We start from the raw sequence: 24690 nt of genomic DNA, 5'->3' as shown, positions 1-24690 counted from the left end.
AATGCCCTCTCCACCACTAAAGCATAGCAGCCCCCTCCTCCTTAGCATCTGGCCATGCGGGGAAAAGAGGGATACTCATTCAACACAGAGAACAACCCTGTGCAGCTTTGCTCAAGCAAGTTCCACTGCTCTCAGGCTCTTGGGCAAGTTACATGTCTCTGAGTCACACCACTTTGCCTTCTGTGAAATGGGCTTTGATAACTAGTTCATCACAGCAGCAAATGCCGCTAGCTTTTCCCACTGTGACCCCTGGTCTTGCTTACCACCAACTGCTGCCACGTCTGCTGCCTGGCCAGGCCCATAAAGCACTCAGTGCCCTGTCTGAACTGCCCCAAAGGCTCAGGGCAGAAAGCTTTCACGGCAGCAGTCATGTCAGAAACTGCTGGATCCTGCCCACCTCCCCCTTCCTCCCTCCCACCCGTTCGCCTGCCTTTGGGCTCCTGCCAGCGTCCTTTCCCCACAGCCCCCTTCCTGATCTCTCACCTGCTGTGCCGCCCGGATCATCCTGCGCGCTTCCTCCTTGATGCTGGGGTTGTCTGGGGGTGGGGGCTGCACCAGAGTGGTCACCTCCGTCCCTCGAAACCCAAAGACCATGGGCCAGCCCAGGTCCAGCTCTGGAACGGCCAGGTCAGAGTTCATGGGCCAGTAAGTGCCAGAGGAGCCATCCATGTCTGTGTCGTGGGGGCCGGAGTCTGTGCTGCCACCCCCGCCCTCCTGATGGGCATACTGGGGCTTCTGGATGTGCTGGGTGATGTGCTCCACCTCCGAGGGGCAGAGGAAGTCTGGGGCGCCCTCCTCGGCCAGGAAGCGGTGGTAGTTCTCCTCTCCGTCCTCGGCCAGCGTGTCCAGTGCGAGGCGGTAGTACTCCTTGTAGTGGGGTGGGAGGTAGTTGGGGTCCAGGGGGTTGTCGCCCTGCGAAGAGCTCTGAGACCGGCGAGCCATGGCGACAGATGGGGGCACTGCGGAGGGAAGAGGCAGACGTGTCACAGCAGAACAGGCCGAGGGCGACTCACAAAATGTGCCACCGTCCCCTCCCTCTGGCCTGAAGGCCGGGGGGAACTAAGCACCCCTCTTGACAGTATTGCCGGCCCCCCAGCCCAAGGCTCCAATGCACATGGGAATGCAGGACAATTTGACCAAACTGCGGGAGGCAGTGGAAGAAGTGCCTGGCGTGCTCTGGTCACGAAGAGTCAGACACGACTAAACAAAATGCAGGACAAGAGGAGCTTCCCATTGTTCCCAGTGGGAAGGAAACAGTTTGGTTTAAAAAGCAGCCCAAGAGCAAAGGGTAGGGAAGGGCGAGGTGATGTCCTCTGCTCTTTCGCTCCATCTGCAGGAGGCCAGCAAAGTGCTGGATGTGACACATGAACCACATTTTGCCCCCACTCCAAAGCCTTAGGGTGGAATCCTAAGAGCAGGACGAAGAATTCTGAAATGGGTCCATATCTGCTTTTTAGGTAACTATAATTTTGGCATAATTCCATGAGCCAGATATTTTACTCACAGAAAGGATGACCCTCAGTCCCCTAGTTAATGACTTAGCTACTGTTTCTACACACTGTTTGCAAAACTCAACAGGGAGTGCATCTGGCCACAACTACGTCCCCGTTCAGCTCCCTGGCAATTCATTTATGCTATTTTTAAGATCTGTATCCCAATTTTCTTCATAAAATAAACTCAAAGAGGCTTATAAAAGTCATAAAGTACATAAATGCACCTTATGCATACAATACATGGAGTTCCAAATTACTAAAATCATTTTCATTCATAAGTACTAAGAGCAAGATAAAAATATTCAGTATAAAATGCGGATACAGCTTGATGGGAGCATTGCAGGAAGTTGGACTGGATGACCCCTGGGGGTCCCTTCCAACTCTAATGTTCTATGATTTTATTATTCTATCCTGGATGGTATGGAGAAAGAGGAGGGCAGAGAGCACGTCTCCCTCCCTCTCCTAATCCAGCACCCAGCAGGATCACCCATGACGGAACCTCCCAGCAGGGGGGAGGCAGCTTCCTCCAATGCAGCCGGCCCAGGAGGGGCAGAGGGGCAGGCCCAGGCCTCACCTGACACGGGGCTCTTCCTGACTATTGTGCATATAAGCAAAACCGCACAAAGCCAGAATGGTCCTCCATGGGAGGTAGAAGAAGCTCTGCAATGGAACTTGAGTCGAGCATGGATATTAAAGAATTTTAGATCTTAAAAGGAAAATAATAGATATGAAAAACGATATGAATGACAATGCAAAAATAATTGATGAGAAACTTGATAGAATGGGAAGCAAAATTGATCAAAATGCAAAAAAATTTGTGGAACTATCAAGTCAGATGAACGATTTGGTAACAAAAAAGTGGAATTAACAAAAACAGTCCAAGACCTTAAATGCAAATCCCAAAATCTATAAGAGGCAGCTAAGAGGACCCAGAATGAGAGTAAGGAAGTGAAAAGGGAGTGTGACAAGATGAAAAAGAGACTGCAGAACTGAAAGAAACACAGGAAGCAGCACTGGATGCAAAGCAACATTACAAATGCAAAGGAGGGGGAGGATTTAAAGATTCAGAGGTGTCCCAGAGGAGCAGATTGAGGAGAAAACTACGAGTTGGCCAAGTGGTTAGATCTGAATGAACAGGTGACATCTCAAGGTATAGAAAAAATATTCAGAATTAGATCAAGTGTAGCCAGAGCTAATAAGTGGCCTGGTGAGTGCCTGATGTCCTTTACATCAATTGACATCAGAGACAAAGTGCTGCAAATGAACAATAAAAGGAAACTGAGAATAGATGAAAGAGACATTGTCATTCTTAAGGAAATCCCTGTTAGGCTTTGGAAAAAGAGACAGCTACAAACCTCTTGCTGAAGCCCCAAATGCAAACTCTATAGTTTACAGGTGGGAGTTCCCAGAGGGTATCTCCTCCTTTTTTAAAGGAAAGAGACGAAGGTGCTTGACGGCGGAAGACACCAACAAATTCTGGAGGAAGTATTAGAAGGAAATGGGAGGAGGAAAACAACTAGTGGGAAGAGTGGACGACCCGGACCCGGCAATGGCAACGGAAGGAAATTAAAGAGAGATTGGACAAAAGGAGTGATTTAAGCATCACTCAAGGGCGTTAATAAATTGTTTACATTGTGTATTTACTGTTTTTATTTCTGTGAAGTGAAGATACATTAAAGTATGAACTTAAAAGATTGTCACTGGGAATGTAAATGGACTTAATGATAAAGCCAAGAGAAACAGAGTAGAACATATCCTAACTAAACAAAAATGGGAAGTGATATGGGAAGAAACTGGGAAAAATGGTTTGACATTGTCTATGATTGAATTGAAAGAGAAACAAAAAAACTTAAGAATCAGGGCTGTACCAGAACGTGAGAAAGATAATCTGGCTGATTTTCTTACACAGGAATTTACAGATTTTTGGCAACAGGACTTGGGGAAGGAAGAATTTAAGATAGTGAGTGCATTTAGACTTGGAAGAGGACAAAGGAGGAACAAGGTGAGAGACTGTTTGATTACTTTTCGAACAAAAGAGAGAGATAAAATTTTGAATTTGCACTATCAAAGGACTTTGGAAATTGACAATTCAAGAGTGGAGATATTTAAGGATATCCCAAAATATCTTCTGGATTTAAGGCTTAACTACGGAGATCTGGTTGCCCTGTTGAGAAAAAATAGAATTCTTTTTAGGTGGGAATTTCCTCAAGGCCTATCTTTTAAATATAAAGGAAGAAAGATAAAAATAAGATCAGTCAATGAAAAAGATAGGTTTCTGAAAGACCACGAAGAAGACCTACAGAAAGAAGTGGAATCTGGAGAAGAGCCAAGAGCACTGGAAACAGGAATACTGGGAATAGCGAATTTATCTTTTGGATTGCACAGCCCAGAGAAAGAGACACAGTTGACAGAACAAGAACAGACACTTGGTGCAGTTGGAGGTAAAGCGAAGTAACCCCATCATGGCTCTGCAACTTTTAAGCTGGAATTGTAATGGCCTTAACTCTCCTCGGAAGAGAAAAGGTGTTTTTCATTTATTAAAAAAGGAGCAATTGGACTTGATTTGTCTGCAAGAAACTCATGTAACAAGGTCACACAGGAAATTACTTATTAATAAGAGATTGGGACAGGAGTTTATCTCATCTGATAAAGTTTAAAAAAGAGTTGTGATATATGCAAAAGAGAGACTATTACTGAAATTTATTTTTAAAGACAAGGAAGATTCCTGGCAATTGAAATTCAAGTCCAAGGAGAGAAATTTTTGATCGTAGGAATTTATGCACCGAATGAGGGGAAATCTGAATTTTTTAAAAAGTTGCATGAGACATTATTGGACTATCTGGATTACAATTTGATTTTGATGGGGGATATGAATGGAGTTGTATCTACAAACATGGACAAGGCACAAAGACAGGTAGTTACCAAGGATGGTAGACTACCAAAAACCTTTTTTGAAATGACAGACAATATGGACTTAGTGGATATTTGGAGAACAAAGAACCCCTTGGGAAGAGAGGGAACCTTCTTTTCTGAAGCCAATATGACATGGACTAGAATTGACCAAATATGGGTAACTAGAGGAATGGCACCAAAGATAAAGAAAGTGGAAATCTGCCCAAAAACTTGCTCCGACCATAATGCTGTAAGGATGGAGATGAAGCAAATATCAACTGGCTCCTTCAGATGGAGGATGAATGACACCTTATTTGGAGATGAAAAAGTATATAAAAAGGCCCAAAAAACTTTGAGAGACTATTTTGAAATAAATATGAACACCAATGTAGAAAAAATAGTGATCTGGGACACAAGCAAAGCTGTTATGAGAGGGTTTTTGATACAACAGAATGCAATAAAGAAGAGAAGTCAAAATGAGAAGAAAGATAAAATTTTGGAGAAAATAAAAGAAAGTGAGAAGAAATTGAGGGCAAAACCAAAGTCACAGGAGATTTTGAGAGAAATAAAACTATATCAAGTACAATATATGGAAATGATGAATCAGGAAATAGAATGGAAAATTAAACAAATGAGACAAAAAACATTTGAATCAGCTAATAAATGTGGGAAATTGCTGGCCTGGCAAATGAAAAAAAGGCAAAAATTAAATACTATTACAAATTTAGAAGCGGAAGGAAAGAACATACATAATCCAAATGAAATTAGAAATTGCTTCCAGAGGTACTTTAAACAATTATACTCACAAGGGCCACAGAAAGAAATGGACATAGACCGATTTTTGAAGACAAATGGATTACAAAAAATCTCCCAAGAAAGTAAATTAATGTTGAATTATAAAATATCTGAACAGGAAGTAGAAGGTGCCATTCAAAATATGCAATTGGACAAATCTCCAGGACCGGATGGGCTGACTTCTAGATATTATAGATCTTTGAGAGAGTGGTTAGTACAACCTTTGAAGGAAGTCTGCAATGAAATTCTGGAAGGGAAGAGGGCACCAGAGTCATGGAAAGAGGCGTATATTACACTTATACCGAAAACAGAGACTGAAAAGACCCAGCTTAAGAACTACCGCCCTATATCGTTACTTAATGTGGATTACAAAATTTTTGCTGATATTCTGGCCAAGAGATTGAAAAAAGTATTGATGGAAGAGATTCATAGAGACCAAGCGGGCTTTCTCTCGGGAAGACATTTGTCTGATAATTTGAGGAACATAATTGATATTTTGGAAAAATTAGAAGTGAATATAAACACTAAAGCAGTTCTGATATTTGTGGACGCGGAGAAAGCCTTTGATAATATCTCTTGGAGTTTTATGAAAAAGAACCTACAGGGGATGGGGGTAGGCCAAGGTTTTGAAAATGGTATAGGTGCAATATATTCTGAACAAAAGGCTAAATTAATTGTAAATAATGTGGTGACAGAAGAATTTAAGATTGAAAAAGGGACACGACAGGGGTGCCCAATCTCCCCATTGCTTTTTATATTGGTTCTGGAGGTTTTGCTGAATATGATTAGAAGGGACCGGTTGGTTAAAGGTATACAGGTCGGAGCTAAACAGTATAAATTGAGAGCATTTGCAGATGATTTAGTATTGACGTTACAGGAGCCAGAATCTAGTACTAAAAGGGTTTTAGAACTAATTCAAGAATTTGGTCAAGTGGCAGGATTCAAATTGAACAAGTCAAAAACTAAGGTTTTAGAGAAAAATTTAACAGCGATTGAAAGAGAGAGGTTTCAGAATGAGACAGGTCTGAATGTGGTCAAGAAAGTGAAATACTTGGGGATTAACATGACAGCAAAGAATGGGAACCTATTTAAAGATAATTATGAAAAATGTTGGACGGAAGTGAAAAAAGACTTAGAAATTTGGTCAAATCTGAAGCTTTCCTTGTTGGGTCGAATTGCAGCTATAAAGATGAATGTATTGCCTAGAATGTTGTTTTTGTTTCAAACACTGCAAATTGTGGACAAGATGGACTGTTTCAAGAAGTGGCAGAAAGACATATCTAGATTTGTCTGGCAGGGCAAGAAGCCCAGAATAAAATTCAAGATATTAACTGATGCAAAGGAAAGGGGTGGATTTGCCCTACCGGACTTTAAACTTTACTATGAATCAGCAGCATTTTGCTGGCTGAAAGACTGGCTGCTTCTTGAGAACACAGACATTTTGGATTTAGAAGGTTTTAACAATGTTTTCGGGTGGCATGCATATTTGTGGTATGACAAGGTTAAAGCACATAAAGCATTTAAGAACCATATTGTCAGGAAAGCTTTGTTCAATGTTTGGACAAGATATAAGAAGAGTTTGGAAGAAGAAGAGTTTGGATTTGATATCCCGCCTTTCACTCCCTTTAAGGAGTCTCAATGCGGCTAACATTCTTGTCAGGGACTCAGGAGCAGGAGCACTGGGGAGAGAGGAAATGGAGAGCGAAGGGGAAGAATCCGAGGGCAGCGTAGGGGAGTATGACAGTGGCCCGAGAGATTCCATGAGCTTCTCCAGCGAATCAGAAGATTCCCAGAAGGGGGTGCCTATGGTCAGGGCAAGGGGGGTCCCAGGGGGGACGCACCAGAAACAAGGAGTCAGAGGGGAACCCCAAAGCAGCAGTGGGGGATTGGGACCAGTTTCCCCACCAGAGCGTAGTGGGGGGGGGGAAGAGTCACATGTGTCAGGGCCAGCGTCTCCTCCAGCGGGGAGAGAGAGTCAGGGCTGACCACGCCTCCAACAGAGGGGAGGTCAGTTGCAGCTAGCCCCCCCAGAGGGGGAAGCAGTGACAGCAGCAGCAGTGAAACGGTCAGGAGAAAAGTTACCGGCTGGGCGTGCGCGCCAAGTTCAAATGTACAGGCGCGGGGAACAGCAGGAGACCCGGATGGGGAACCAGCTCCTAAAGCCCGCCGGAGGGAGGGGGAAGGCTCAGGGGACTCAGCGTCAGAAGAGGCTAGAAAGGGCGAGACCCCAACGGCCAGGCGGAACCAGAGGCGGAAGGAACTGAGGAAGAGGTGGAGTAAGGCTAGAATCTTAAATTGGTGTCAGGGGGGAGGAGACTCAGACGGAGCATCAGCGGTCTAACAGTTGAGACATAGAGCTGCGCGCTGCGGCTCTGGAAGTGAAACTGAACTTCAATAAAGACTTTGTACCTAACAACGAAGCAGCGTTGGTCCTTTGTGAGCTGGGACCTTGGGCAGCTCTGACAATTCTCCTTTTCCTTCCTCCCCCACAACAAACACTCTGTGAGGTGAGTGGGGCTGAGAGACTTCAAAGAAGTGTGACTGGCCCAAGGTCACCCAGCAGCTGCATGTGGAGGAGCGGAGACACAAACCCGGTTCCCCAGATTACGAGACTATCGCTCTTAACCACTACACCACACTGGCTTCCAGGATTTACTGGAAAACAAAACACCAAGGTGGCTGTCACCAATGGAAGCAAAAGCTCAGAAAAAGCTCAATATGGAGGCCAAATGGCCGAAATATTGGGAAATTTTGGAACAAGAGGGAGATAGACGAAAATTGCAGAGTTTTGAGAAACTAAAAAACAAAGTGCGAGATTGGCTTCATTACTATCAGATAATGGAGGCATATAATTTGGACAAGAAAATTGGCTTCCAGGGGGGAAAATCAAAATTAGAAACAGAACTAGTTACAGATAGGTAGCCGTGTTGGTCTGCCATAGTCAAAACAAAAATTTTTTTTTCCCTTTCCAGTAGCACCTTAAAGACCAACTAAGTTAGTTCTTGGTATGAGCTTTCGTGTGCATGCACACTTCTTCAGATCTGAAGAAGTATCTGAAGATGATCTAGAACAGGCATGGCCAAAGTCTGGCCCACCGGTCAACTCAATCCGACCCCTGTAACTTTGGGGTAAAATTGTAAAAAAAATTCAACAACTTCAATCCAAGAAAAAGTTTGAGCACCCCTGATCTAGAAAATGTCTCGAACTTGAAGATCTGCAAAAAGAGAAAATATTTGGGAATATGGATCTTGGCAAAAAATATTAACCTATTTCAAGATAACTACACTAAGACCTGGATGTAGATCAAAAGAAATCTAGAAATATGGAGCGGATTACCGTATTTTTTGCTCTATAAGACTCACTTTTTCCCTCCTAAAAAGTAAAGGGAAAGAAGAAGAAAATCAGTTGAAATTAAAAAAATTCGAAGAAATTAGGGCACACCTGTCAGGTTGGTTACAATATCACCAACTTCATGAGATATTTAAACTCAACAAAAGAAATGGCTTTGAGACAGAACCCTCCAGACTGGAAAAAGAACTGAAGCTCTCTCCAAAATGGACCGACTCCTCCTTGACTGGGAAGTCAAGGAGGAGGTAAAATCAGTAATGGTTAAATGGGCTCAAGACTTTAGTCACAACATCCCTATGGATGCCTGGGAAAAACTATGGAAGGTAGACATGAAGTTCACCGCATGTTACACTTCGAAATAATATTTTATGAAGATGCAATTCTGCTGGTACTTAATGCCACTAAAACTATCTAAAATGTATAAAAATACCTCGAGTAAATGCTGGAGAAGTGGAAGATTCAATGCTACATATATGGTGGAACTGTAAGAAAATAAAGGAATTTTGGGATGTCATTTACAACGAGCTCAAAAAGATGTTTAAGGTTTTCTTTATAAAAAAAACCTGGAGGCTTTCCTACTGGGGATAGTAGGCACAGATATACCCTAAAAAGCAAAGGAAATATTCTTGTACGCCACGGTAGTGCAAGAATATTAATTGCCACAAACTGGAAAGGAGAAAATGTTTCGAAAATTAAGGAATATTGTAATAGCATGATGTCAATGGCAGGCCTTTGAATGACTTCTGTGGTAGGGTGGATAATGATTAAGGAAAATTAACAAAAGAAAATGAATAGTGCATTAGATCAAATAAGGGGTGGATGCATGATGGGGTGATGGGAAGTCGCTATAGATGTAAGAAGAATTCAATGTGATTTGATTTAATTACTACAATTGTTTTCCTTTTTTTGGATAAAACTTTGTTGTTTCTTTTTAACTTCAATAAAGCATAAAAAGAAGTTAACGGTTTCCCACAAACACATTCTTTGACATAATCATCATCATCATCAACCGGAATGGTCCTCCCTGACCCCCCCCCTTCAGTCGTCCCACTCAGGAGGCCTCTGGCTGCAGCAGCCACTGGGGCAGCAGGTCTCAAGGTTGAGCTTTCTTTCTTCCTTGTTCCTAATGGAGCTCTTCCTTCACCCTTCCTCCCTGGCAGTGAGGGGGGGGGCGCCATTTTGTGGTCCACCTCAGGTGCTGAAATGTATTGGGCCAGCCCTGCCAGTTGGGCCATGCTGCCCCCTGTGCCCACCAGGGGAATGGGGAGGTTGCATGAGGACTCCTGCAAGCTCTCAGTCAGCCCTTCTGGATGGGGGGCGGGGTTCCTGCTCTCCCGCCCCTTTTAATGTATTATTTTAATTTTCTGCATAAAGCTGTCATTGTGTACGAAAAACCAGCATAAGGTGAGATCTGGCTGTATGTGGATTACAATAGAACTCTGGTTGGCGTGTGAATCCCTGGGGCAGGGGGCTGTGGGTGAGGGCAGGTGTCCGGCAGGGAGGGCCGCCACCACCAGCCCTCCTCCTTCACTGGTGCCTCAGGGACATATTTCTCTTCTGATCCAGTTCAGAGTTCTGCCCCTCCCACCCCATTTTACTGAATACTGATGCTGGCGTCTCCTGCCATATACCAGGTGGGGGATGTGAAGGCTCCTCAAGGCCAGAGGTCCATATTCTAGCATCCTGTCCTGGTCCACACATCTCAGAGCCACAGTTCTGACAGTCCGTGGGGCTCCCAAGGCTTCCCAGACTGGAAGGTGCAAGGCAAACTGGTTCCCTGGCTGCTCCATGGAGCAATGGGGGGCCCCATTTGGACGCCACAGCACTGAGACAAGCGCAGCACCATTTTTAAACTGGAAAGTTAGGGGGGCTGAGATGGAGTCCAAGTCTGCAGCAACAGTCACCTTTTTTCAGCTGAAGGCAGTTCTCCATTTGCTTTCCATCGCCGTTGGCTCTGTTGGCCTCTGAGCACATGAGGAGGGCCCTGGAGCAGTGCAAGCAACTTTGCTCATTTCCACACCAGGTCTATTACTACTACTACTACTACTACTACTATTATTATTATTATTATTATTATTATTATTATTATTATTATTTCTCTACCGCCCTTCCTCTGAGGATCACAGGGCTGTTTACAATACTTTTGATTCTGAATGGCCCAGGGAGAGACAGGCATATAATGTTGACATACAAATGACCCGGGGGCTGTTCCAAGAGGGTCTAGAAAGGTTTTGCTGTTCTTCCAGCGAAAGTGCCCCCACCTGTCTTTTATCTGCTCATGCCAGCTGAGGTGGCTCCTGGCCATGTTCAGATTCAGCTCCTTACAAGGGAGGGAGGCAAGGGGGGGTGAGGGGACCAAGTGGCAAGTTGGGAGACAGTCAAAGCCATTTTGAGACACTTTGGGCAGAATGTCCCCTTGGTTCAGATCTGAGGACTCAGTATCTTGAGCCCCCAATGGGAGGATCAGTAAGAACCCCCCCTAAGCAAAACCTCATTTGTACTGGCTGGCACTGATTATCACATGCCCCATAGGACTGCTAAATATGCCCAACAGGCTACAGAGAAGCAAAGACTTCTGACTTCCTCCGAAGATCCCCACTGATTTATGAGGCGCTGCTTAGAGCCAGCCTCTTCTGGAAATGCACGGCTCACGTTTTTATTCTGAGGTTCCATTTCTGGTTTCAGCAATACGTGTATCGGGGAGGGGGGGATGCACACCCTATTTGGCCAATGAGAAATGAACGTTGCTGTTTCATTAAAATTTCAAACCTTATGAACATCTTCTTCTCACCTGAACAGCCAGCTACATTTCCCCATGGCCCACCATAAAGGGGGAGAACTCTACAGTGGTACCTCGGGTTAAGAACTTAATTTGTTCTGAAGGTCCGTTCTTAGCCTGAAACTGTTCTTAACCTGAGGCACCACTTTAGCTAATGTGGCTTCCCGCTGCCGCCACTGTGCGATTTCTGTTCTCATCCTGAAGCAAAGTTCTTAACTCGAGGTAATATTTCTGGGTTAGTGGAGTCTGTAACCTGAAGCTTCTATAACCCGAGGTACCACTGTAGTACCACAGGGGGTGCATTCATGATTAGGGGGCTTGCTTTTTTCTAACTAGAAGCCACACCTGTTCTGCTTGCCATTAGCCAAAGGAAGTCCCATCCCTCACGCTTGCACCACCTGACCCTTGCCAAGGGTCTTCTGCCCTATGCCTTGCCCACCTCAGCGGGAGCCCCAGGAGCCCAAAGGATGCTGACGTGACTAGTGAGGTGAGGCGAGAATATGCTCTGGAGAATATTCTCCACAAACTATAAATTCTAATGCAAAAACCAGTTTTACACCCCACATTTTAAAAATCTAGTAAATAATAAGTCAAGCTATGATATTGCCAGTGTAAGTAATGAATAATGATTTTTTAAAATTCAGTTACATTACTGAGCACTTTGTCATTCACCATTGGCAGTTCTGAAATGTGAGCTACAGAAAACATTGTTTGTTTTAAAAATGCTATTCATTTAATTTGGTGAACATTTTAATTTGTATGTATGTCAACTATATGTAATAGCCTTTTTTCTATCTTGGTGCTAAGAATTCTTAGCAATTCTATACCCTTGGCCATACAGTGACCATACATATATATTTTTTACAGAAGGTAGTTTTAATGCTTTATACACTTAAAGTACCTAGGCCTATGTGTAACAGCATGTGAGGTGGCCTTGATTTAAACAGTTGACATTTCTATATTTTTATTTAGTGCCAGTAACTGGTTTTTGCAGTGCCATTCAATGGTACATGGTGATATTTATCAGAGACTGACATTACTGAAATATATTATCATATAATGATAATGTATTTAATGTCAATGGCTTCTTTTTTATATGTATGCATATAGTTTTATTTAACAAGCTGTGTTTTAGTCACCAAAACAGTTACTGTGTTAGAACTATCAGAAGCACAAGATAGCCTATTACTGAATTTACTTGTATCAAACCTTAACATGCCAATTGTATTTTTTGACTTGTCCTATAACATGTACATGTTCTAATGGAAGAATAAAATATGATTTAACTACTGAGTTTCCTCATACGAAACCTTAACATGACAATTACTGGTGCCATCACCTTATTATATCATTTTCAATGCATTAAAATGAATATTCTCCTATTTTAAATGAAAATTCACTAATATTCTCATTGATTGAGAATAGAAGAATCATAGAATCATAGAGTTGGAAGAGACCACAAGGGCCATCGAGTCCAACCCCCTGCCAAGCAGGAAGATAGATAGATAGATAATACTTTATTCGGCTATAAGCCCACAAGGTAAAACCAATCAATAAATAAAATAGCGTTTTACATTCTAAAATATCAACTAAAATATTTCAACGCATAATCTCCTTCACGTTACATACAATCTCTAGATGTACCATATTGTGGCCTTGAATATAAAGATGGTGGATAGAGTTTACTAGATTTTTAATAGTCATGCAGCATTCCATGAAGTCTTTTATATGAAAGAACTGAATTCAGGAATCTGGCAACCTGTAATGTTCTATAAGAGTCAATGTCCTGGAGTAGATAGGCTAGATGTAATTCAGGTGGTTTAGCAACAGTTTCCAAAATGATTGAACTCAGAATCCTTGATCGGGGAACAATATATAAAGGACAATTAAACAAGATATGATAAAGGGATTCTATTGATTTGTTGTCACATGCGCATAAAACAGAGGTTTTACCGTTAGAAAATCTATTGCTCAGCACATTTGAGGGGAACACATTAAATCTGGCTCTAACAAAAGCGAATCTATGCGACGCAACCGATAAGGTAGACAGATATCGAGGTATCTGGGACATAAATGTAATGCCCTGATTTATCGGGGAACATGTACCTCCACCTGTAGTAAGATTTTGTTGCAAATCAACCTCCTCCAATCTTTGTTTGATGACCTTTTTTGCTGTAATTAGATCTAAATTTAGTATATCGGAAGGAGAGATTCCACAAGACAACAGTTTGGAATGGATTTTTGTTGCCCATGGACTGGTAAATTCATCTCTTCAAAGGCACTGAATAAGATGGTAATTGGGCAATTTATGCCAAAGGGACAGCCAGTAATTAAAGGCATGTCTCCACATCAGGATCTCTAAGGAGGGGGTCTTAAGTTCTAAGCGAATAGCCGAGTTGCTTACACAGGAGGGTAGTTTCAAAAGGCGTCTGAGAAAAAGATTTTGCAATGTCACCAGTGGCATGAGGTTTACAAAAGCACCCCATCACCTTATTATATCATTTTCAATGCATTAAAATGAATATTCTCCTATTTTAAATGAAAGTTCACTAATATTCTCATTGATTGAGAATAGAAGAATCATAGAATCATAGAGTTGGAAGAGACCACAAGGGCCATCGAGTCCAACCCCCTGCCAAGCAGGAAACAAGATTATTCTTGAGAATTTAACATCACTAGACTTGACCAACAGCCCATTGCTCATGCACCGGCTTCCCTGGCCATGCACTGGCCAGCTGCCCCCCCAAAAAAACTCCTCCATTCCATTCCTGTGTTCCCAGAAGCCTCTCAGACCTTGCCATCTCCAGTGCACTGAAGACTGGGAGCTCCAGGTTTTCCTCAGTGCTCAGTGTTGCTGGCACTAATTGTACACCCAGTGAGAAAAGAGGAGTGTTGGGCTGGGGACACACAAAGCGCAGCCCCTCCTGATTCTGGCTGCTCACCTTCCAGCTTGCCAAGAACAAGAGGAAACTGCTCGGCTCCAGGCTCTTGGTGAAGCCAAGCCAACTCTGGGGTCCCGCTGGCCTTTGTGCTTCAGGACGGCTTCCCTCAAGCAGAAAGTCTCCTTCCGCCCCTGGCTTGGCTACCTGCTCTGGCAAGTGATGGTCACGCAGTGGGCTCCCTCCTGGCAGCCCCTCCGCCAGCCCCAGAGCCCGAGCTCTTGCCAGGGCCTCGTCCGCTGGGCTCTGGAGCTGCTCCTTCCTGTCCCGGCCTGTACCAGCAGGGCCTGTTGCTACGTGCTGCAGCTGCTGCGGCTGGTTCCCAGCACCACCGGTGCTCCCTTGCGAAACTGGCTTGGCAGCTTCAGACACACCCAGCTGCATGGAAACTGAGAGAGAGGGTGGGGTGGGGGGAGGCAGCCCTTGGCTGGGCCCAAGCACAGCCAGAGAGAGGATCGCTGGAAGCCAAGGGATGGCCTCCCCTCACACCTGCCTCTAGGGGTGCGGCTGGTTGGCCTCAGCAGCTGGGGGAATCTCCTGACCCAGCAAGTCAAGCTTCTTCTGGAATACAGGGTGCCTTGGAAAGGCCAACTTGCCAGCAAATGCCACTGCCCCACCGAACACAGGCGGGCACCTGGTGGCTGGAAACCTCCCAGTCCCAGCACAGCACCAAAACGCCCCCCTCCCAGGTGAGGGTGTCCTGCTTGGGGCTCAGGGTGGCCTTGACCTTTTCCTCTGAAGACAAGACAGAGGCCTGGAGGACATAAGAACACCAGACCAGTGGCCCATCTAGGCCACCATCCCAGCCTTCTGCCCTTGGGCTAGGGACATGGTAGGCATGGGGTGGGCAGCTGCCTCGCCATCCTTCCAGCAATACATGTGCCAGGGCTGCTCCTGGGAGTGCGAAATTCAGCTCCCTGCTCTTCCTCCAAGGCAGGAGGCCAGGGAAGCATGTCTGCCTTGCTCTGAGCAGGGGGCTCATGGAGCAGCCCCCCCCCCGCTGGGCCTTTCCCCCACAAACACAGCCCTGCATTCCTCTGGGTGCCACTTCCTGTGCAGCCACATACCCTCATACCCCTCTCTTAGAAATTCGCCAAGGGGGCCGGAGCCCCACTTCCTACCAAGCAGGGGTGTGATGGGCGAAGGGGGAGTGGGATGCCACAGGACTGCTCCAGAGCTCTTACATGAGGGTCTTGGGGAAGCAGCTGGTGGCCAGACAGAGACCCCCTCCCCCCGTGGGACAAGCAGACCCCTCTCCGCCTTCCTCACACACGAAATGAGCTCACCCAGCACCTCTGAAGCCAATGGCCTAAGCGGGGGTTTGCTTGGGTGCCTGCATAGAGAGGGAAGAATTATCCCAAGGCCACGTTAACCACAGAGTTTCCAGGCAGCCATGACACATATAACTTCTCCATTACTTTAGAGGCCTCCGCCTACATTCTGTGGACACATTTGAGGCTTCACAGTTCAAAGGCTGGTGCAGAATTTGGCACCTTAACCACCTCAGCTTTGGGTTTAACACAAGTTGCTAGCCCCCAAGGAAACGCAGGCTCTTATGAACGGGGTGCCCACTTCCCTCTTGTTCTGGGGCTGAAGGGGCACAGTCTTGGTCACCCACCAGGCCACACACACCCAGGCGCCAACTCACACTGGCTCCCCCCCACCCAATGACTGAGAGCAGGCTAAGAGCAGCCTCCTGGCGGGTGGTGGGCAAGGAGAAGGGTGCCAGGCCAAGGTGGGAGCCCTTGGCAAGTTCCCTGTAACGGTCGGGTGTCCCTCCTTTCAGCTCCTGATGCAACCAAGAACCTGGACAGCAAATAAATAAAGCCACAGAGGACCCTGAAGAGGAAGCAGCGCTCACAAAAGTGGGTTGCCCAGTGAATTCCACATCTTTCTCACAAACAGCAGATGAGGCAGCCAACCTGCCTTTGCCTCGGTCATCCCGCTCTTAATGCTGCCTGCGTTTTCAGCTGTGTAGTTATTTCCCATATATTCAATAAATGTTTTCTACTCTTCTTTAAATATATGTCCTTCTGGCTCTCCTATTCTATGTGATAAATCTGCAAGTTTTGCATATTCTATCATCTTAAGCTGCCAATCCTCTTTAGTTGGGACCTCGCTCACTTTCCATTTTTAGGCTAACAAAACATGGGCCGCAGTTGTTGCACACATAAATAACCTTTTCTGACACCTAGGAATTTCTGTCTAGATTATTCCCTGTAAAAAGGACTCAGGGGTTTTTTTTTTGGGGGGGGGAATAATCTTAAACATTTTTTCAACTCATTATAAATCATTTCCCAATATACTATTACCTTTTTACATGTCCACCACATATGAAAGAAGGTTCCCTCTCACCCCACTCTTTTCTGAACCTTTTCTAGTTCCACAATATCCAGTTCCACAAAATATCCTTTTGACTACCTCACAACACAATCCTAAAACGTTATTTTTAAAAATTGAAATTGAAACCCAAGCATAAAACAAAATCATCACATAACACATGTATGAAATACTGGTGTGGAGCATAGACAAAAAGGTGGCCAAATAGATCTGTAATACATTCTAGACTTTGGGTCTAGAATGGGTCTAGACTTTGGGTCTACAGTGGTACCTTGGTTTAAGAACAGTCCGGTTTAAGAACGATTTGGTTTACAAACTCCGCAAAACCGGAAATAGTGTCCCGGTTTGTGAACTTTACCTCGGTCTAAGAACGGAATCCGAACGGCGGAAGGGCACCAGCGGCGGGAAGCCTCATTAGGGAAAGCTCACCTTGGTTTAAGAACGGTTTTGGTTTAAGAACGGACTTCCGGAACCAATTAAGTTCGTAAACTGAGGTAGCACTGTACTAGAAATTATAACTACAAAAGTTAAAAAACCCATAGGGGGACTCTGTTTTCTAATCCGGCTACACAGGAGATGGCAACTGCTATGTTGGCTCCCAAAGAAAGGGGCACAAATGCAATGGGGCAGAATGGGGCCTTCCAACCAATCAGCTCAGGTTGGCTCCAAAGTGTGCAACTTGTGCATTTTGCAGCTCTCACCAAGACAGAAAACTTAACTTCAGGCAACGGCTCCTCTTGCGTGAATCTCACCCTGACCGTGATAGTCTCTGTGGAAGTCCTGCTCCAAAATGCATCTTGCAGGGGGGCGAGTGGGAGGGTCTTGGTAGCAGTGGCGTAGCGTGGGGGGTGCAGGGGGGGCCGGCCGCACCGGGCGCAACATCTGGGGTTAGGGCAAATCCACGGGTTAGGGGGCGCAAATTACTTGCCTTGCCCCGGGTGCTGACAACCCACGCTACGCCACTGCTTGGTAGCAGCCCCAATGTTCAGCCCCAGCCCCTGTCTCTGCTCTCGCCTGGGACGACTAGGACACTTGCAATCAGATCAGAGCCTCAGCTGGTGACCTTCAGAGCAGGCTGCTCAGTTTGGCTTTTCTTACTGTTTTGTGATTGTTTTTCGATCATTTCTTGTTTCAATTCAAAAATTAAATTACACTCAGACACCACTAAGGTGGGCCCTGTTCATTCAAAGTTAGCCAGAGCAAAATGACGTGGAGGGGGGGAGAGAAAGCAGGTGAGGGGGCTTCACAGGTGTCTGCAGGGGCAGCCCCCACCCTTCTTGCCGCCTCCTCCATCTTGGGAGACAGACCCACCATTCTCCCACTTTTCTGGCTAGAAGCTGAAGCCCAGATAAAGTGTGTGTGTGTGTGCGGGGGGGGGGGGTTGTTCAGAGGAACACTGGCCTGCAAATGTTTTGGGGGGCCCTCGCAAGCAGAGGGGGGTCCGATGACCCCCAGGGCCAGCTTTGCTGCTGCTCAGCGAGGCTCTGCTGGCTTGAGGCTGGACAGGCGGGGGGGGGGGCTCCCAAGCGGGCCCACCTGCCCTCCTCCCGGGACAGCTCCTGCCCTGGAAGTGCGGAGGCCAGGAAGGAAGGAAGGAAGGAGGCAGGCAAGCAGTTCCTCCTCCTCCTCCTCCGGATCCATAGAATCATGGCTTGAAAGGGAGCCCGAGGGTCACCCAGCTGAGCCCCCTGCCCTGCAGGACTCACAACTCCGGCATCTCGGACAGGTGCCCCCCCCCCACCTCCGCTTCCCGAAGTGCCGCTTGACCTGAAGTCGGCGGAGAGAGTCCCGGCCGGGAAGCTTTGCGCAGCTCCGGGGGAAGGGCAAGCGGGGCGGCGGCCAGCTTCGCCGAAGCGCGGCCGCACCCAGCTCGCCGGGCCAAGCACCTGCCGGAGCCCGGAGCCCGGCCCCGCGCACAGGGCTCCGCGCTCGCCGGGCCCCGATGGGCGAACGAGCCAGCGCCGGCCTGCCCCGGCACGCCGAACGGCGGAGCCGCCGGCACGTGTCGGGGCAGGAGCCGGCACTCCCAGCCGGCGGGCGGGGAGCCTGGCGCCCCTCCGGCCTCCCGGGACCCGTCGCCTTGCGCCCGGCGGAGGAGCCCCGACAGTCCAGCCCCGCGGCAGGCGGAGCTCCTCGGCCCGGGAGGGGGGCCGACACCCCCGCGCCCACCTCCGCTCCCGGCCTTGGCCCCTCGAGAGCACCGCCCGTCCGCCGCGGACCTCGGCCCGTCGCCCATGCCGCGCGGCCCCATTTCCCCGACGGCAAACGGAGACGCCGCGAAAGAGGGGCCCCGGGATCCCGGGGCCAGGCCCTTCCCGGCTGCCGCTCGGGCCGCGGCCCCACCGGGCCAGCCCCCTCGCCCGCCCGCCTGGCAGCGCCTACTGGAGCAGCCGGGCGGCCAAGCGTCCGACGGCCTCGTCGGGGGCGCCCGCCTTACCTTGCCAGGTGAGCCGGGGCAGGCGCGGGTCCTCTTTCCGGCAAGCGGGCGGCGCTGCCTCTCCTCCCGCGACGCCTGATGCACCTCGGCGCAGGCGGGAGCCAAGCTCCACCCAGGGCAGAGCGGGGCGCGGAGCGAAGTTGGCCGGCCAAGTCGGCCCGAGGGGGAGAGAGAGCTAAGGCGCGCCTCCCTCCCTCGCTCGCTCGGCACATTCCTGATGCGCCGCCTCCGCCTCCCGCGCCTCCGCCCTCGCCGGGCCCGGCTGGCCCTGCCCTGCCCGCGGGGGACGGGGCTTCGTCGCCGGCCCCTCCCGCCTCCGGGGACCCCTCAAGCCGGACCCCGCTGGCCGGGCAGTCCTGAAGGGGAAATCCCCTCGCGCGCTCCGGCGGACGCGAGGCTGTCCTACAGGGAAAGTATTCCCACGTAGAAAAACGCGTGTCGGGCTCTGGTGGGGCGTCTCAGGGCGAGATCACCCACGTCGTGGGGAGCCAACAATCCTGAGGCTCGGCGAGACTGCTTTGCTCGGAGGAGGAGGAGGAGCGTTTGCGAGGCTACTAGTCCTGCACTCCGGGGGGGGGGGGGTGGACTAGATGACCCTTGGGATCCCTTCCAGCTCTGGAATTCCAGAAGCGAGGGGTCGCGGCCCGTTTCACGTTCCCAGTGTCCCATTCCATGAATCCGTACAAAAGAGACTTCTATTGTTCCCCGCGCAAAACCCTTTTCTATTTGCAATACATTTTTATTGATCTCTCCTGAAGGCGCCAGGCGCGGGACAGAGGCAGCAGCCGGCGGGCGACGCCTTCCTGGGGCCGGTGCTCCGAGCGGGGCTCCCCGGCCAAGCCGCGCCTCCGGGGCAAGAGCCCCAGGGCTTCCGCCGAGCGGGCGGGGCGCTTTCCGGGGCAGCCGGGCTGACCTGCTCGGGCTCCGTGACTCACCCACCTGGCCAGCCCCGCCCCGCCGCTGGAGCGCCCGCGGGCGGAGCCAGGCTCATCCGGCCTGGGCAGCAGGAGGCGCCCTTGCGCCGGCGAGCCCAGCCCTGCGGGGTCTCCGGCGAGGCAGGCGGGCCGCTCCGTCCGGGGCTCGGGCTGCTGCCGGGAAAGGGCCAGGACGGGGAGGGGGGCGGGCTCTCCGAAGGGCCGCGGGAAGGCGCCTCGAAAAGGGCGCCCCGCCGCGCAGCCCCCCAGCCGCCTTCGTCCCGCCCCGCTTGGCTCGCGAAGGGGCTCCGCGGGCGCCGACACGTATTGCGCCCAGGCAGCGAGGCGGGACGTTTCGCCCGCGAACATCGCCGCGTCACGTGCGCAGGTGCCCGAGCGACGGCTGCGCGGGAGAAACGGCGAGGCGGGCGGGCGGGCGCGGCGTTGTCACGTCGGGACGCGCCCGAGGTCTCCCTCCCAACTCCGCGCCCGGGAAGGGGCGTGGCTTCTCCGCCCGCCGGGCAAGCCGCACATGCGCATTCCGCCCCTTTTGCCGTTGCCCGGCGACGCTGCGCGCGGCGAGAGGGAGGAGCGGGTGAGCGGGGGGGGGGAGGGGAGCCCCGGACCCCGAAGGTGCTCCGGCCGCGGCCGAGCAGTATGATCATTATTAATCCCCGTTGGCTTTAATACATCGGGGGGGGGCGGGGCGTGTCTAAGTTGCTTTGCTTTGGGCAAGACGAGGCGACTAGCCCGTGTCAGAGCTCCTCAGGAATGCGCTCGTGACGGGTCTCCGTACCAAAGACCCCCGGGCGGTTCGGCCCAACCCTCTCCCCTCTCCGGCCCAGGGAACCGGGGGCTTCGTCCCGGGCAGCTTTCCTTGGTCCGCAGGACGGAAGGGCTTTGGGCGCCCGGCTGGGGCCGCCGTGTCCGAAGCCAGAGCGCCGTGAGCTCGTTGCGATGAGTGAAAGCCCAGCCTGCAAAACAAGGCTTGGCCAGTCATGCTCCCTTCACAGCATCGGTCTTTGCTTACTAAAAAAAATTATTGAGTTTTTCATTTTTATAGTATTATTATATCAGATAACAAAAAATAAGAATACTGTTCCCCGAATCCCCCCCACTTCCCTCAACTTCCTTTTTTTTAAAAAAGTATTACTTTCCCATGCTTGCTTTGTTGTTGCTTAGTCGTTTAGTGGTGTCCGCCTCTTTGGGACCCCCTGGACCAGAGCAGGCCAGGCCCCCCTGTCTTCCACTGCCTCCCTCATGCTGGTCCCTTCCAGAACACTGTCCCACCATCTCGTCCTCTGTCCTCCCCTTCTCCTTCTGCCCTCCATCTTTCCCAACATCAAGGTCTTTTCCAGGGAGTCTTCTCTTCTCATGAGGTGGCCAAAGTATTGCTTTATTATATCTTAATATTGAGTTCTTTGTATCAAATATTGTTGTTCTCTTATCATTTTAACATCATGCTTATACTTTCTGTGTTTTGTTCATTGTAAGTGTTTACTCAACCCTTCCAGTGAGTCCATTTTTTTACATTGTTTCTGTAGATACAACATAAATGGTTCCCAGTCTTTTTTAAAGTCTCTATTGTCTTTGTCTCGGAGTCCTTCTGTTAGCTTCACCATTTCAGCATATTCCATTTTGTTGCCATTCTTATTTTGTTTGTATTTCGTCATTTTTCCATCTTTGGGCTAGCAGTATCCTGGCTGCTATCATAGCGTACATAAATAATTTCTTCTTCTCTTTTGGCAGATTGTGACCTGAAATACCTAATAAAAAAGCTTCTGGTCTTTTAACAAAAGTCATCATAAACATTTTAAAAATTTTATTATAAATCATATCCCAATAATTTTGAACTATCTTGCAATTCCACCACATATGAAAAAACGTGCCTTCTTTTTCTTTACATTTCCAACACTTATTGGAGCCTGTTCTATACATTTTTGCAGTTTTCATATAATTCTCTTTTAACAAAATACAATCAGTAAATTTTAAGTTCATTTTTCATACTTTCTCCTAGTCTTCCATTTGTATATTATGTACTAGATCTTGTGCCCATTTAATCATTACAGATTTAACCTCATCTTTTGTTTCCTATTCTAGTAGTAAAGTATACACTTTCTTCAAAAGTTAGGTATTATCCTCTATTATTTCTCTTTGAAATCTAGAGATAGCATAACTAAATCCCTTCTTTTTGTCCCCTTTAAATACCTCATTCAATTGACAATATTGCAGCCAATCATATACATGTTCTCAGAGCTTGCAGGGCAGCAGCTGAAGAAGGAGCAAAAAGGGTTTTCTTGTGTGAGTTTCTTGTGGCTGATTAGCTGCTCTCCCTGTGCAAAGGTCAGAGGGGGCAGGGTTTCTGTTGAGGCAGGTGATTAGCTGTGGGAGGAGCTTATCAGAGCTTGCAGGGCAGCGGCGCGCGCCTAGCGGCGCATGCAGTTTGATCCATCTTTTAGATTTAGGGGAGCTAGTCTCAAACGTTTGTTGGGAGAGACCTAGGTTTTTTTGGGGGGGAGTTATTTGTCCTGTCTTCACGCTTTTTATGATGGAGGACCGCTGTAGCCACCCCCAACGACACGTTCTCAAGATGGAGGGGGAGGGAACAGCTGCAGTCGCCTGCGGTTCCTGCGCAATGTTTGCCATCTTGCCAAAGGTTGCAGGCAGCTTTACCTGCAGCAATTGCATGTTGATTGCCCTCTTAGAAGACAAAGTCCAGCAACTGGAGGAACGTGTAGCTACGCTCCAAAGAATTAGAGAGCTGGAGCTCTTCTTGGAAGCAACAGAGCACACCGTCTCCACAAAGGAGGAGACAGGGGACTCCCCTGAGAAGGAGGCTAGTTCACCAACACAGGAGCCAGATATATGGAGAAACGTGACTCAAAGAAGTAGGAGGCCCAGGGTTCGCTCTGATTGTTTAGAAATACACAATCGCTTTGAGGTCCTCTCCCCTAGCATGGAAGACGAAGAGCAGACTCCATTTGAGGATCTCTCCCTCATTACAGTCGATCAGGTATATGAAGACGAGCAGCAAAGTCAGTCCTCAGGGAATGTGCAGGCGACCTTGGAACGGACAGCTCAGGGAAGAACCCCGACCAAACCTAAGAGGAGGCGTGTAGTGGTGATAGGGGATTCCCTACTGAGGGGAACAGAAGCAGTGATCTGTGGGCCTGACAAGATGTCTCGGGAAGTGTGCTGTCTCCCCGGGGCTAAGATCCAAGATGTAACTGAACGACTGCAAGGAATCATAAAACCCACTGACAAATACCCCTTCCTCTTGGTTCATGTGGGAACCAATGACACTGCAAGCAATAGCCTCCAGAAGATCAAAAGAGACTACGAGGCTCTGGTCAGAAGATTGAAGCAATTAAATGCACAAATTGTCATCTCATCCAACCTCCCAGTTGAACGACGTGGCCCAGGGAGAGAGGGAAAAATAGTGGAAGTGAACAGCTGGCTTCGCAAATGGTGTAAACAGGAACGGTTTGGATTCTTAGATCACGGACTGCAGTTTCTTGAAGATGGGCTGCACCTCACAACGGTTGGGAGGAATGTTTTTGCCAAAAATCTCAGAAACCTCATCAGGAGGGCTTTAAACTGACTAATGTGTTTCTGCAGATAGTCTTTAAATTTCTTCCAGTCTTCTTCCACCAACTCTTCTCCCAGGTCTCGGATTCTGCCAGTCATTTCCGCCAATTCCATATAGTCCATCACCTTCATCTGCCACTCTTCCAGGGTGGGTAAATATTGTGTCTTCCAATACTTTGCAATCAGTATTCTTGCTGCTGTTGTTGCATACATAAAGAAAGTTCTATCCTTCTTTGGCACCAATTGGCCGACAATGCCCAGGAGAAAGGCCTCTGGTTTCTTCAGGAAGGTATATTTAAATACCTTTTTCATTTCATTATAGATTATCTCCCAGAAAGCCTTAATCTTTGGGCACGTCCACCAAAGGTGAAAGAATGTACCTTCATTTTCTTTACATTTCCAACATTTATTATCGGGCAGGTGATATATTTTTGCAAGCTTGACTGGTGTCATGTACCACCTGTATATCATTTTCATAATATTCTCTCTTAAGGCATTACATGCCGTAAATTTCATACCTGTGGTCCACAACTGTTCCCAGTCAGCAAACATAATGTTATGTCCAACATCTTGTGCCCATTTAATCATAGCAGATTTAACCATTTCATCCTGCGTATTCCATTTTAACAGCAAGTTATACATTCTTGAAAGTATCTTAGTTTTGGGATCTAACAGTTCTGTTTCCAATTTTGATTTTTCCTCCTGGAAGCCAATTTTTTTGTCCAAATTATAGGCCTCTCTTATTTGATAATAATGAAGCCAGTCTCGCACTTTATCTTTTAATTTCTCAAAACTCTGTAATTTCAGTTTGTCTCCTTCTTGTTCCAATATTTCCCAATATTACTACACTTGATCTTAGCCAAAAGGCCGAGAAGCGATGCTGTTTTTGTTTCAAACATTGCAAATTTTGGACAAGATGGACTGTTTCAAGAAATGGCAGAGAGATATTTCTAGATTTGTCTGGCAGGGCTAGAAACCTCGAATAAAATTTAAGATTTTAACTGATGCTAAAGAAAGAGGTGGATTTGCCCTGCCGCATTTTGCTGGCTGAAAGACTGGCTGCTTCTTGAAAACACGGACATTTTGGATTTAGAAGGTTTTAATAATGTTTTTCGATGGCATGCATACTTGTGGTATGACAAGGTTAAAGCACATAAAGCCTTTA

General features: G+C 48.0%; 2 protein-coding genes across 10 annotated transcripts in view; one reads left to right on the top strand and one right to left on the bottom strand.

Moving 5' to 3' along the window:
• Positions 1-19255, bottom strand: part of FAM83H (family with sequence similarity 83 member H) — a 30147-nt gene extending 10892 nt beyond the window's left edge. The window contains exons 1-2 of one of the 2 annotated variants that reach the window (XM_083621930.1): positions 19024-19255; positions 484-959 (exon numbers count right to left, since the gene is read on the bottom strand). In XM_083621930.1, the coding sequence (XP_083478056.1) occupies positions 484-942 (459 nt within the window). In that variant the 5' untranslated portion in view covers positions 943-959; positions 19024-19255. Of the gene's footprint in view, positions 1-483; positions 1038-1394; positions 2278-19023 lie in introns of those variants that run through there. The other variant, XM_083621931.1, reaches the window with a different exon arrangement.
• IQANK1 (IQ motif and ankyrin repeat containing 1) overlaps positions 18016-24690 on the top strand; it is a 33261-nt gene continuing 26586 nt past the window's right edge. For all 8 annotated transcript variants that reach the window (XR_014549940.1, XM_083622021.1, XM_083622023.1 and 5 more), the window contains exon 1: positions 18016-18312. Coding sequence is in view for 7 of the 8 variants with exons in the window: in XM_083622021.1 (XP_083478147.1) it covers positions 18031-18312 (282 nt within the window). In the remaining variant the exon portion in view is untranslated. The remainder of the gene's footprint in view (positions 18313-24690) is intronic.

The sequence above is a fragment of the Podarcis filfolensis genome (assembly GCF_964270895.1).
Source record: "Podarcis filfolensis genome assembly, chromosome: 7".
Classification (NCBI taxonomy): domain Eukaryota; kingdom Metazoa; phylum Chordata; class Lepidosauria; order Squamata; family Lacertidae; genus Podarcis; species Podarcis filfolensis.
Note: the sequence above shows the minus strand (reverse complement) of the source record. Positions and strands in the feature narration are given on the sequence as shown.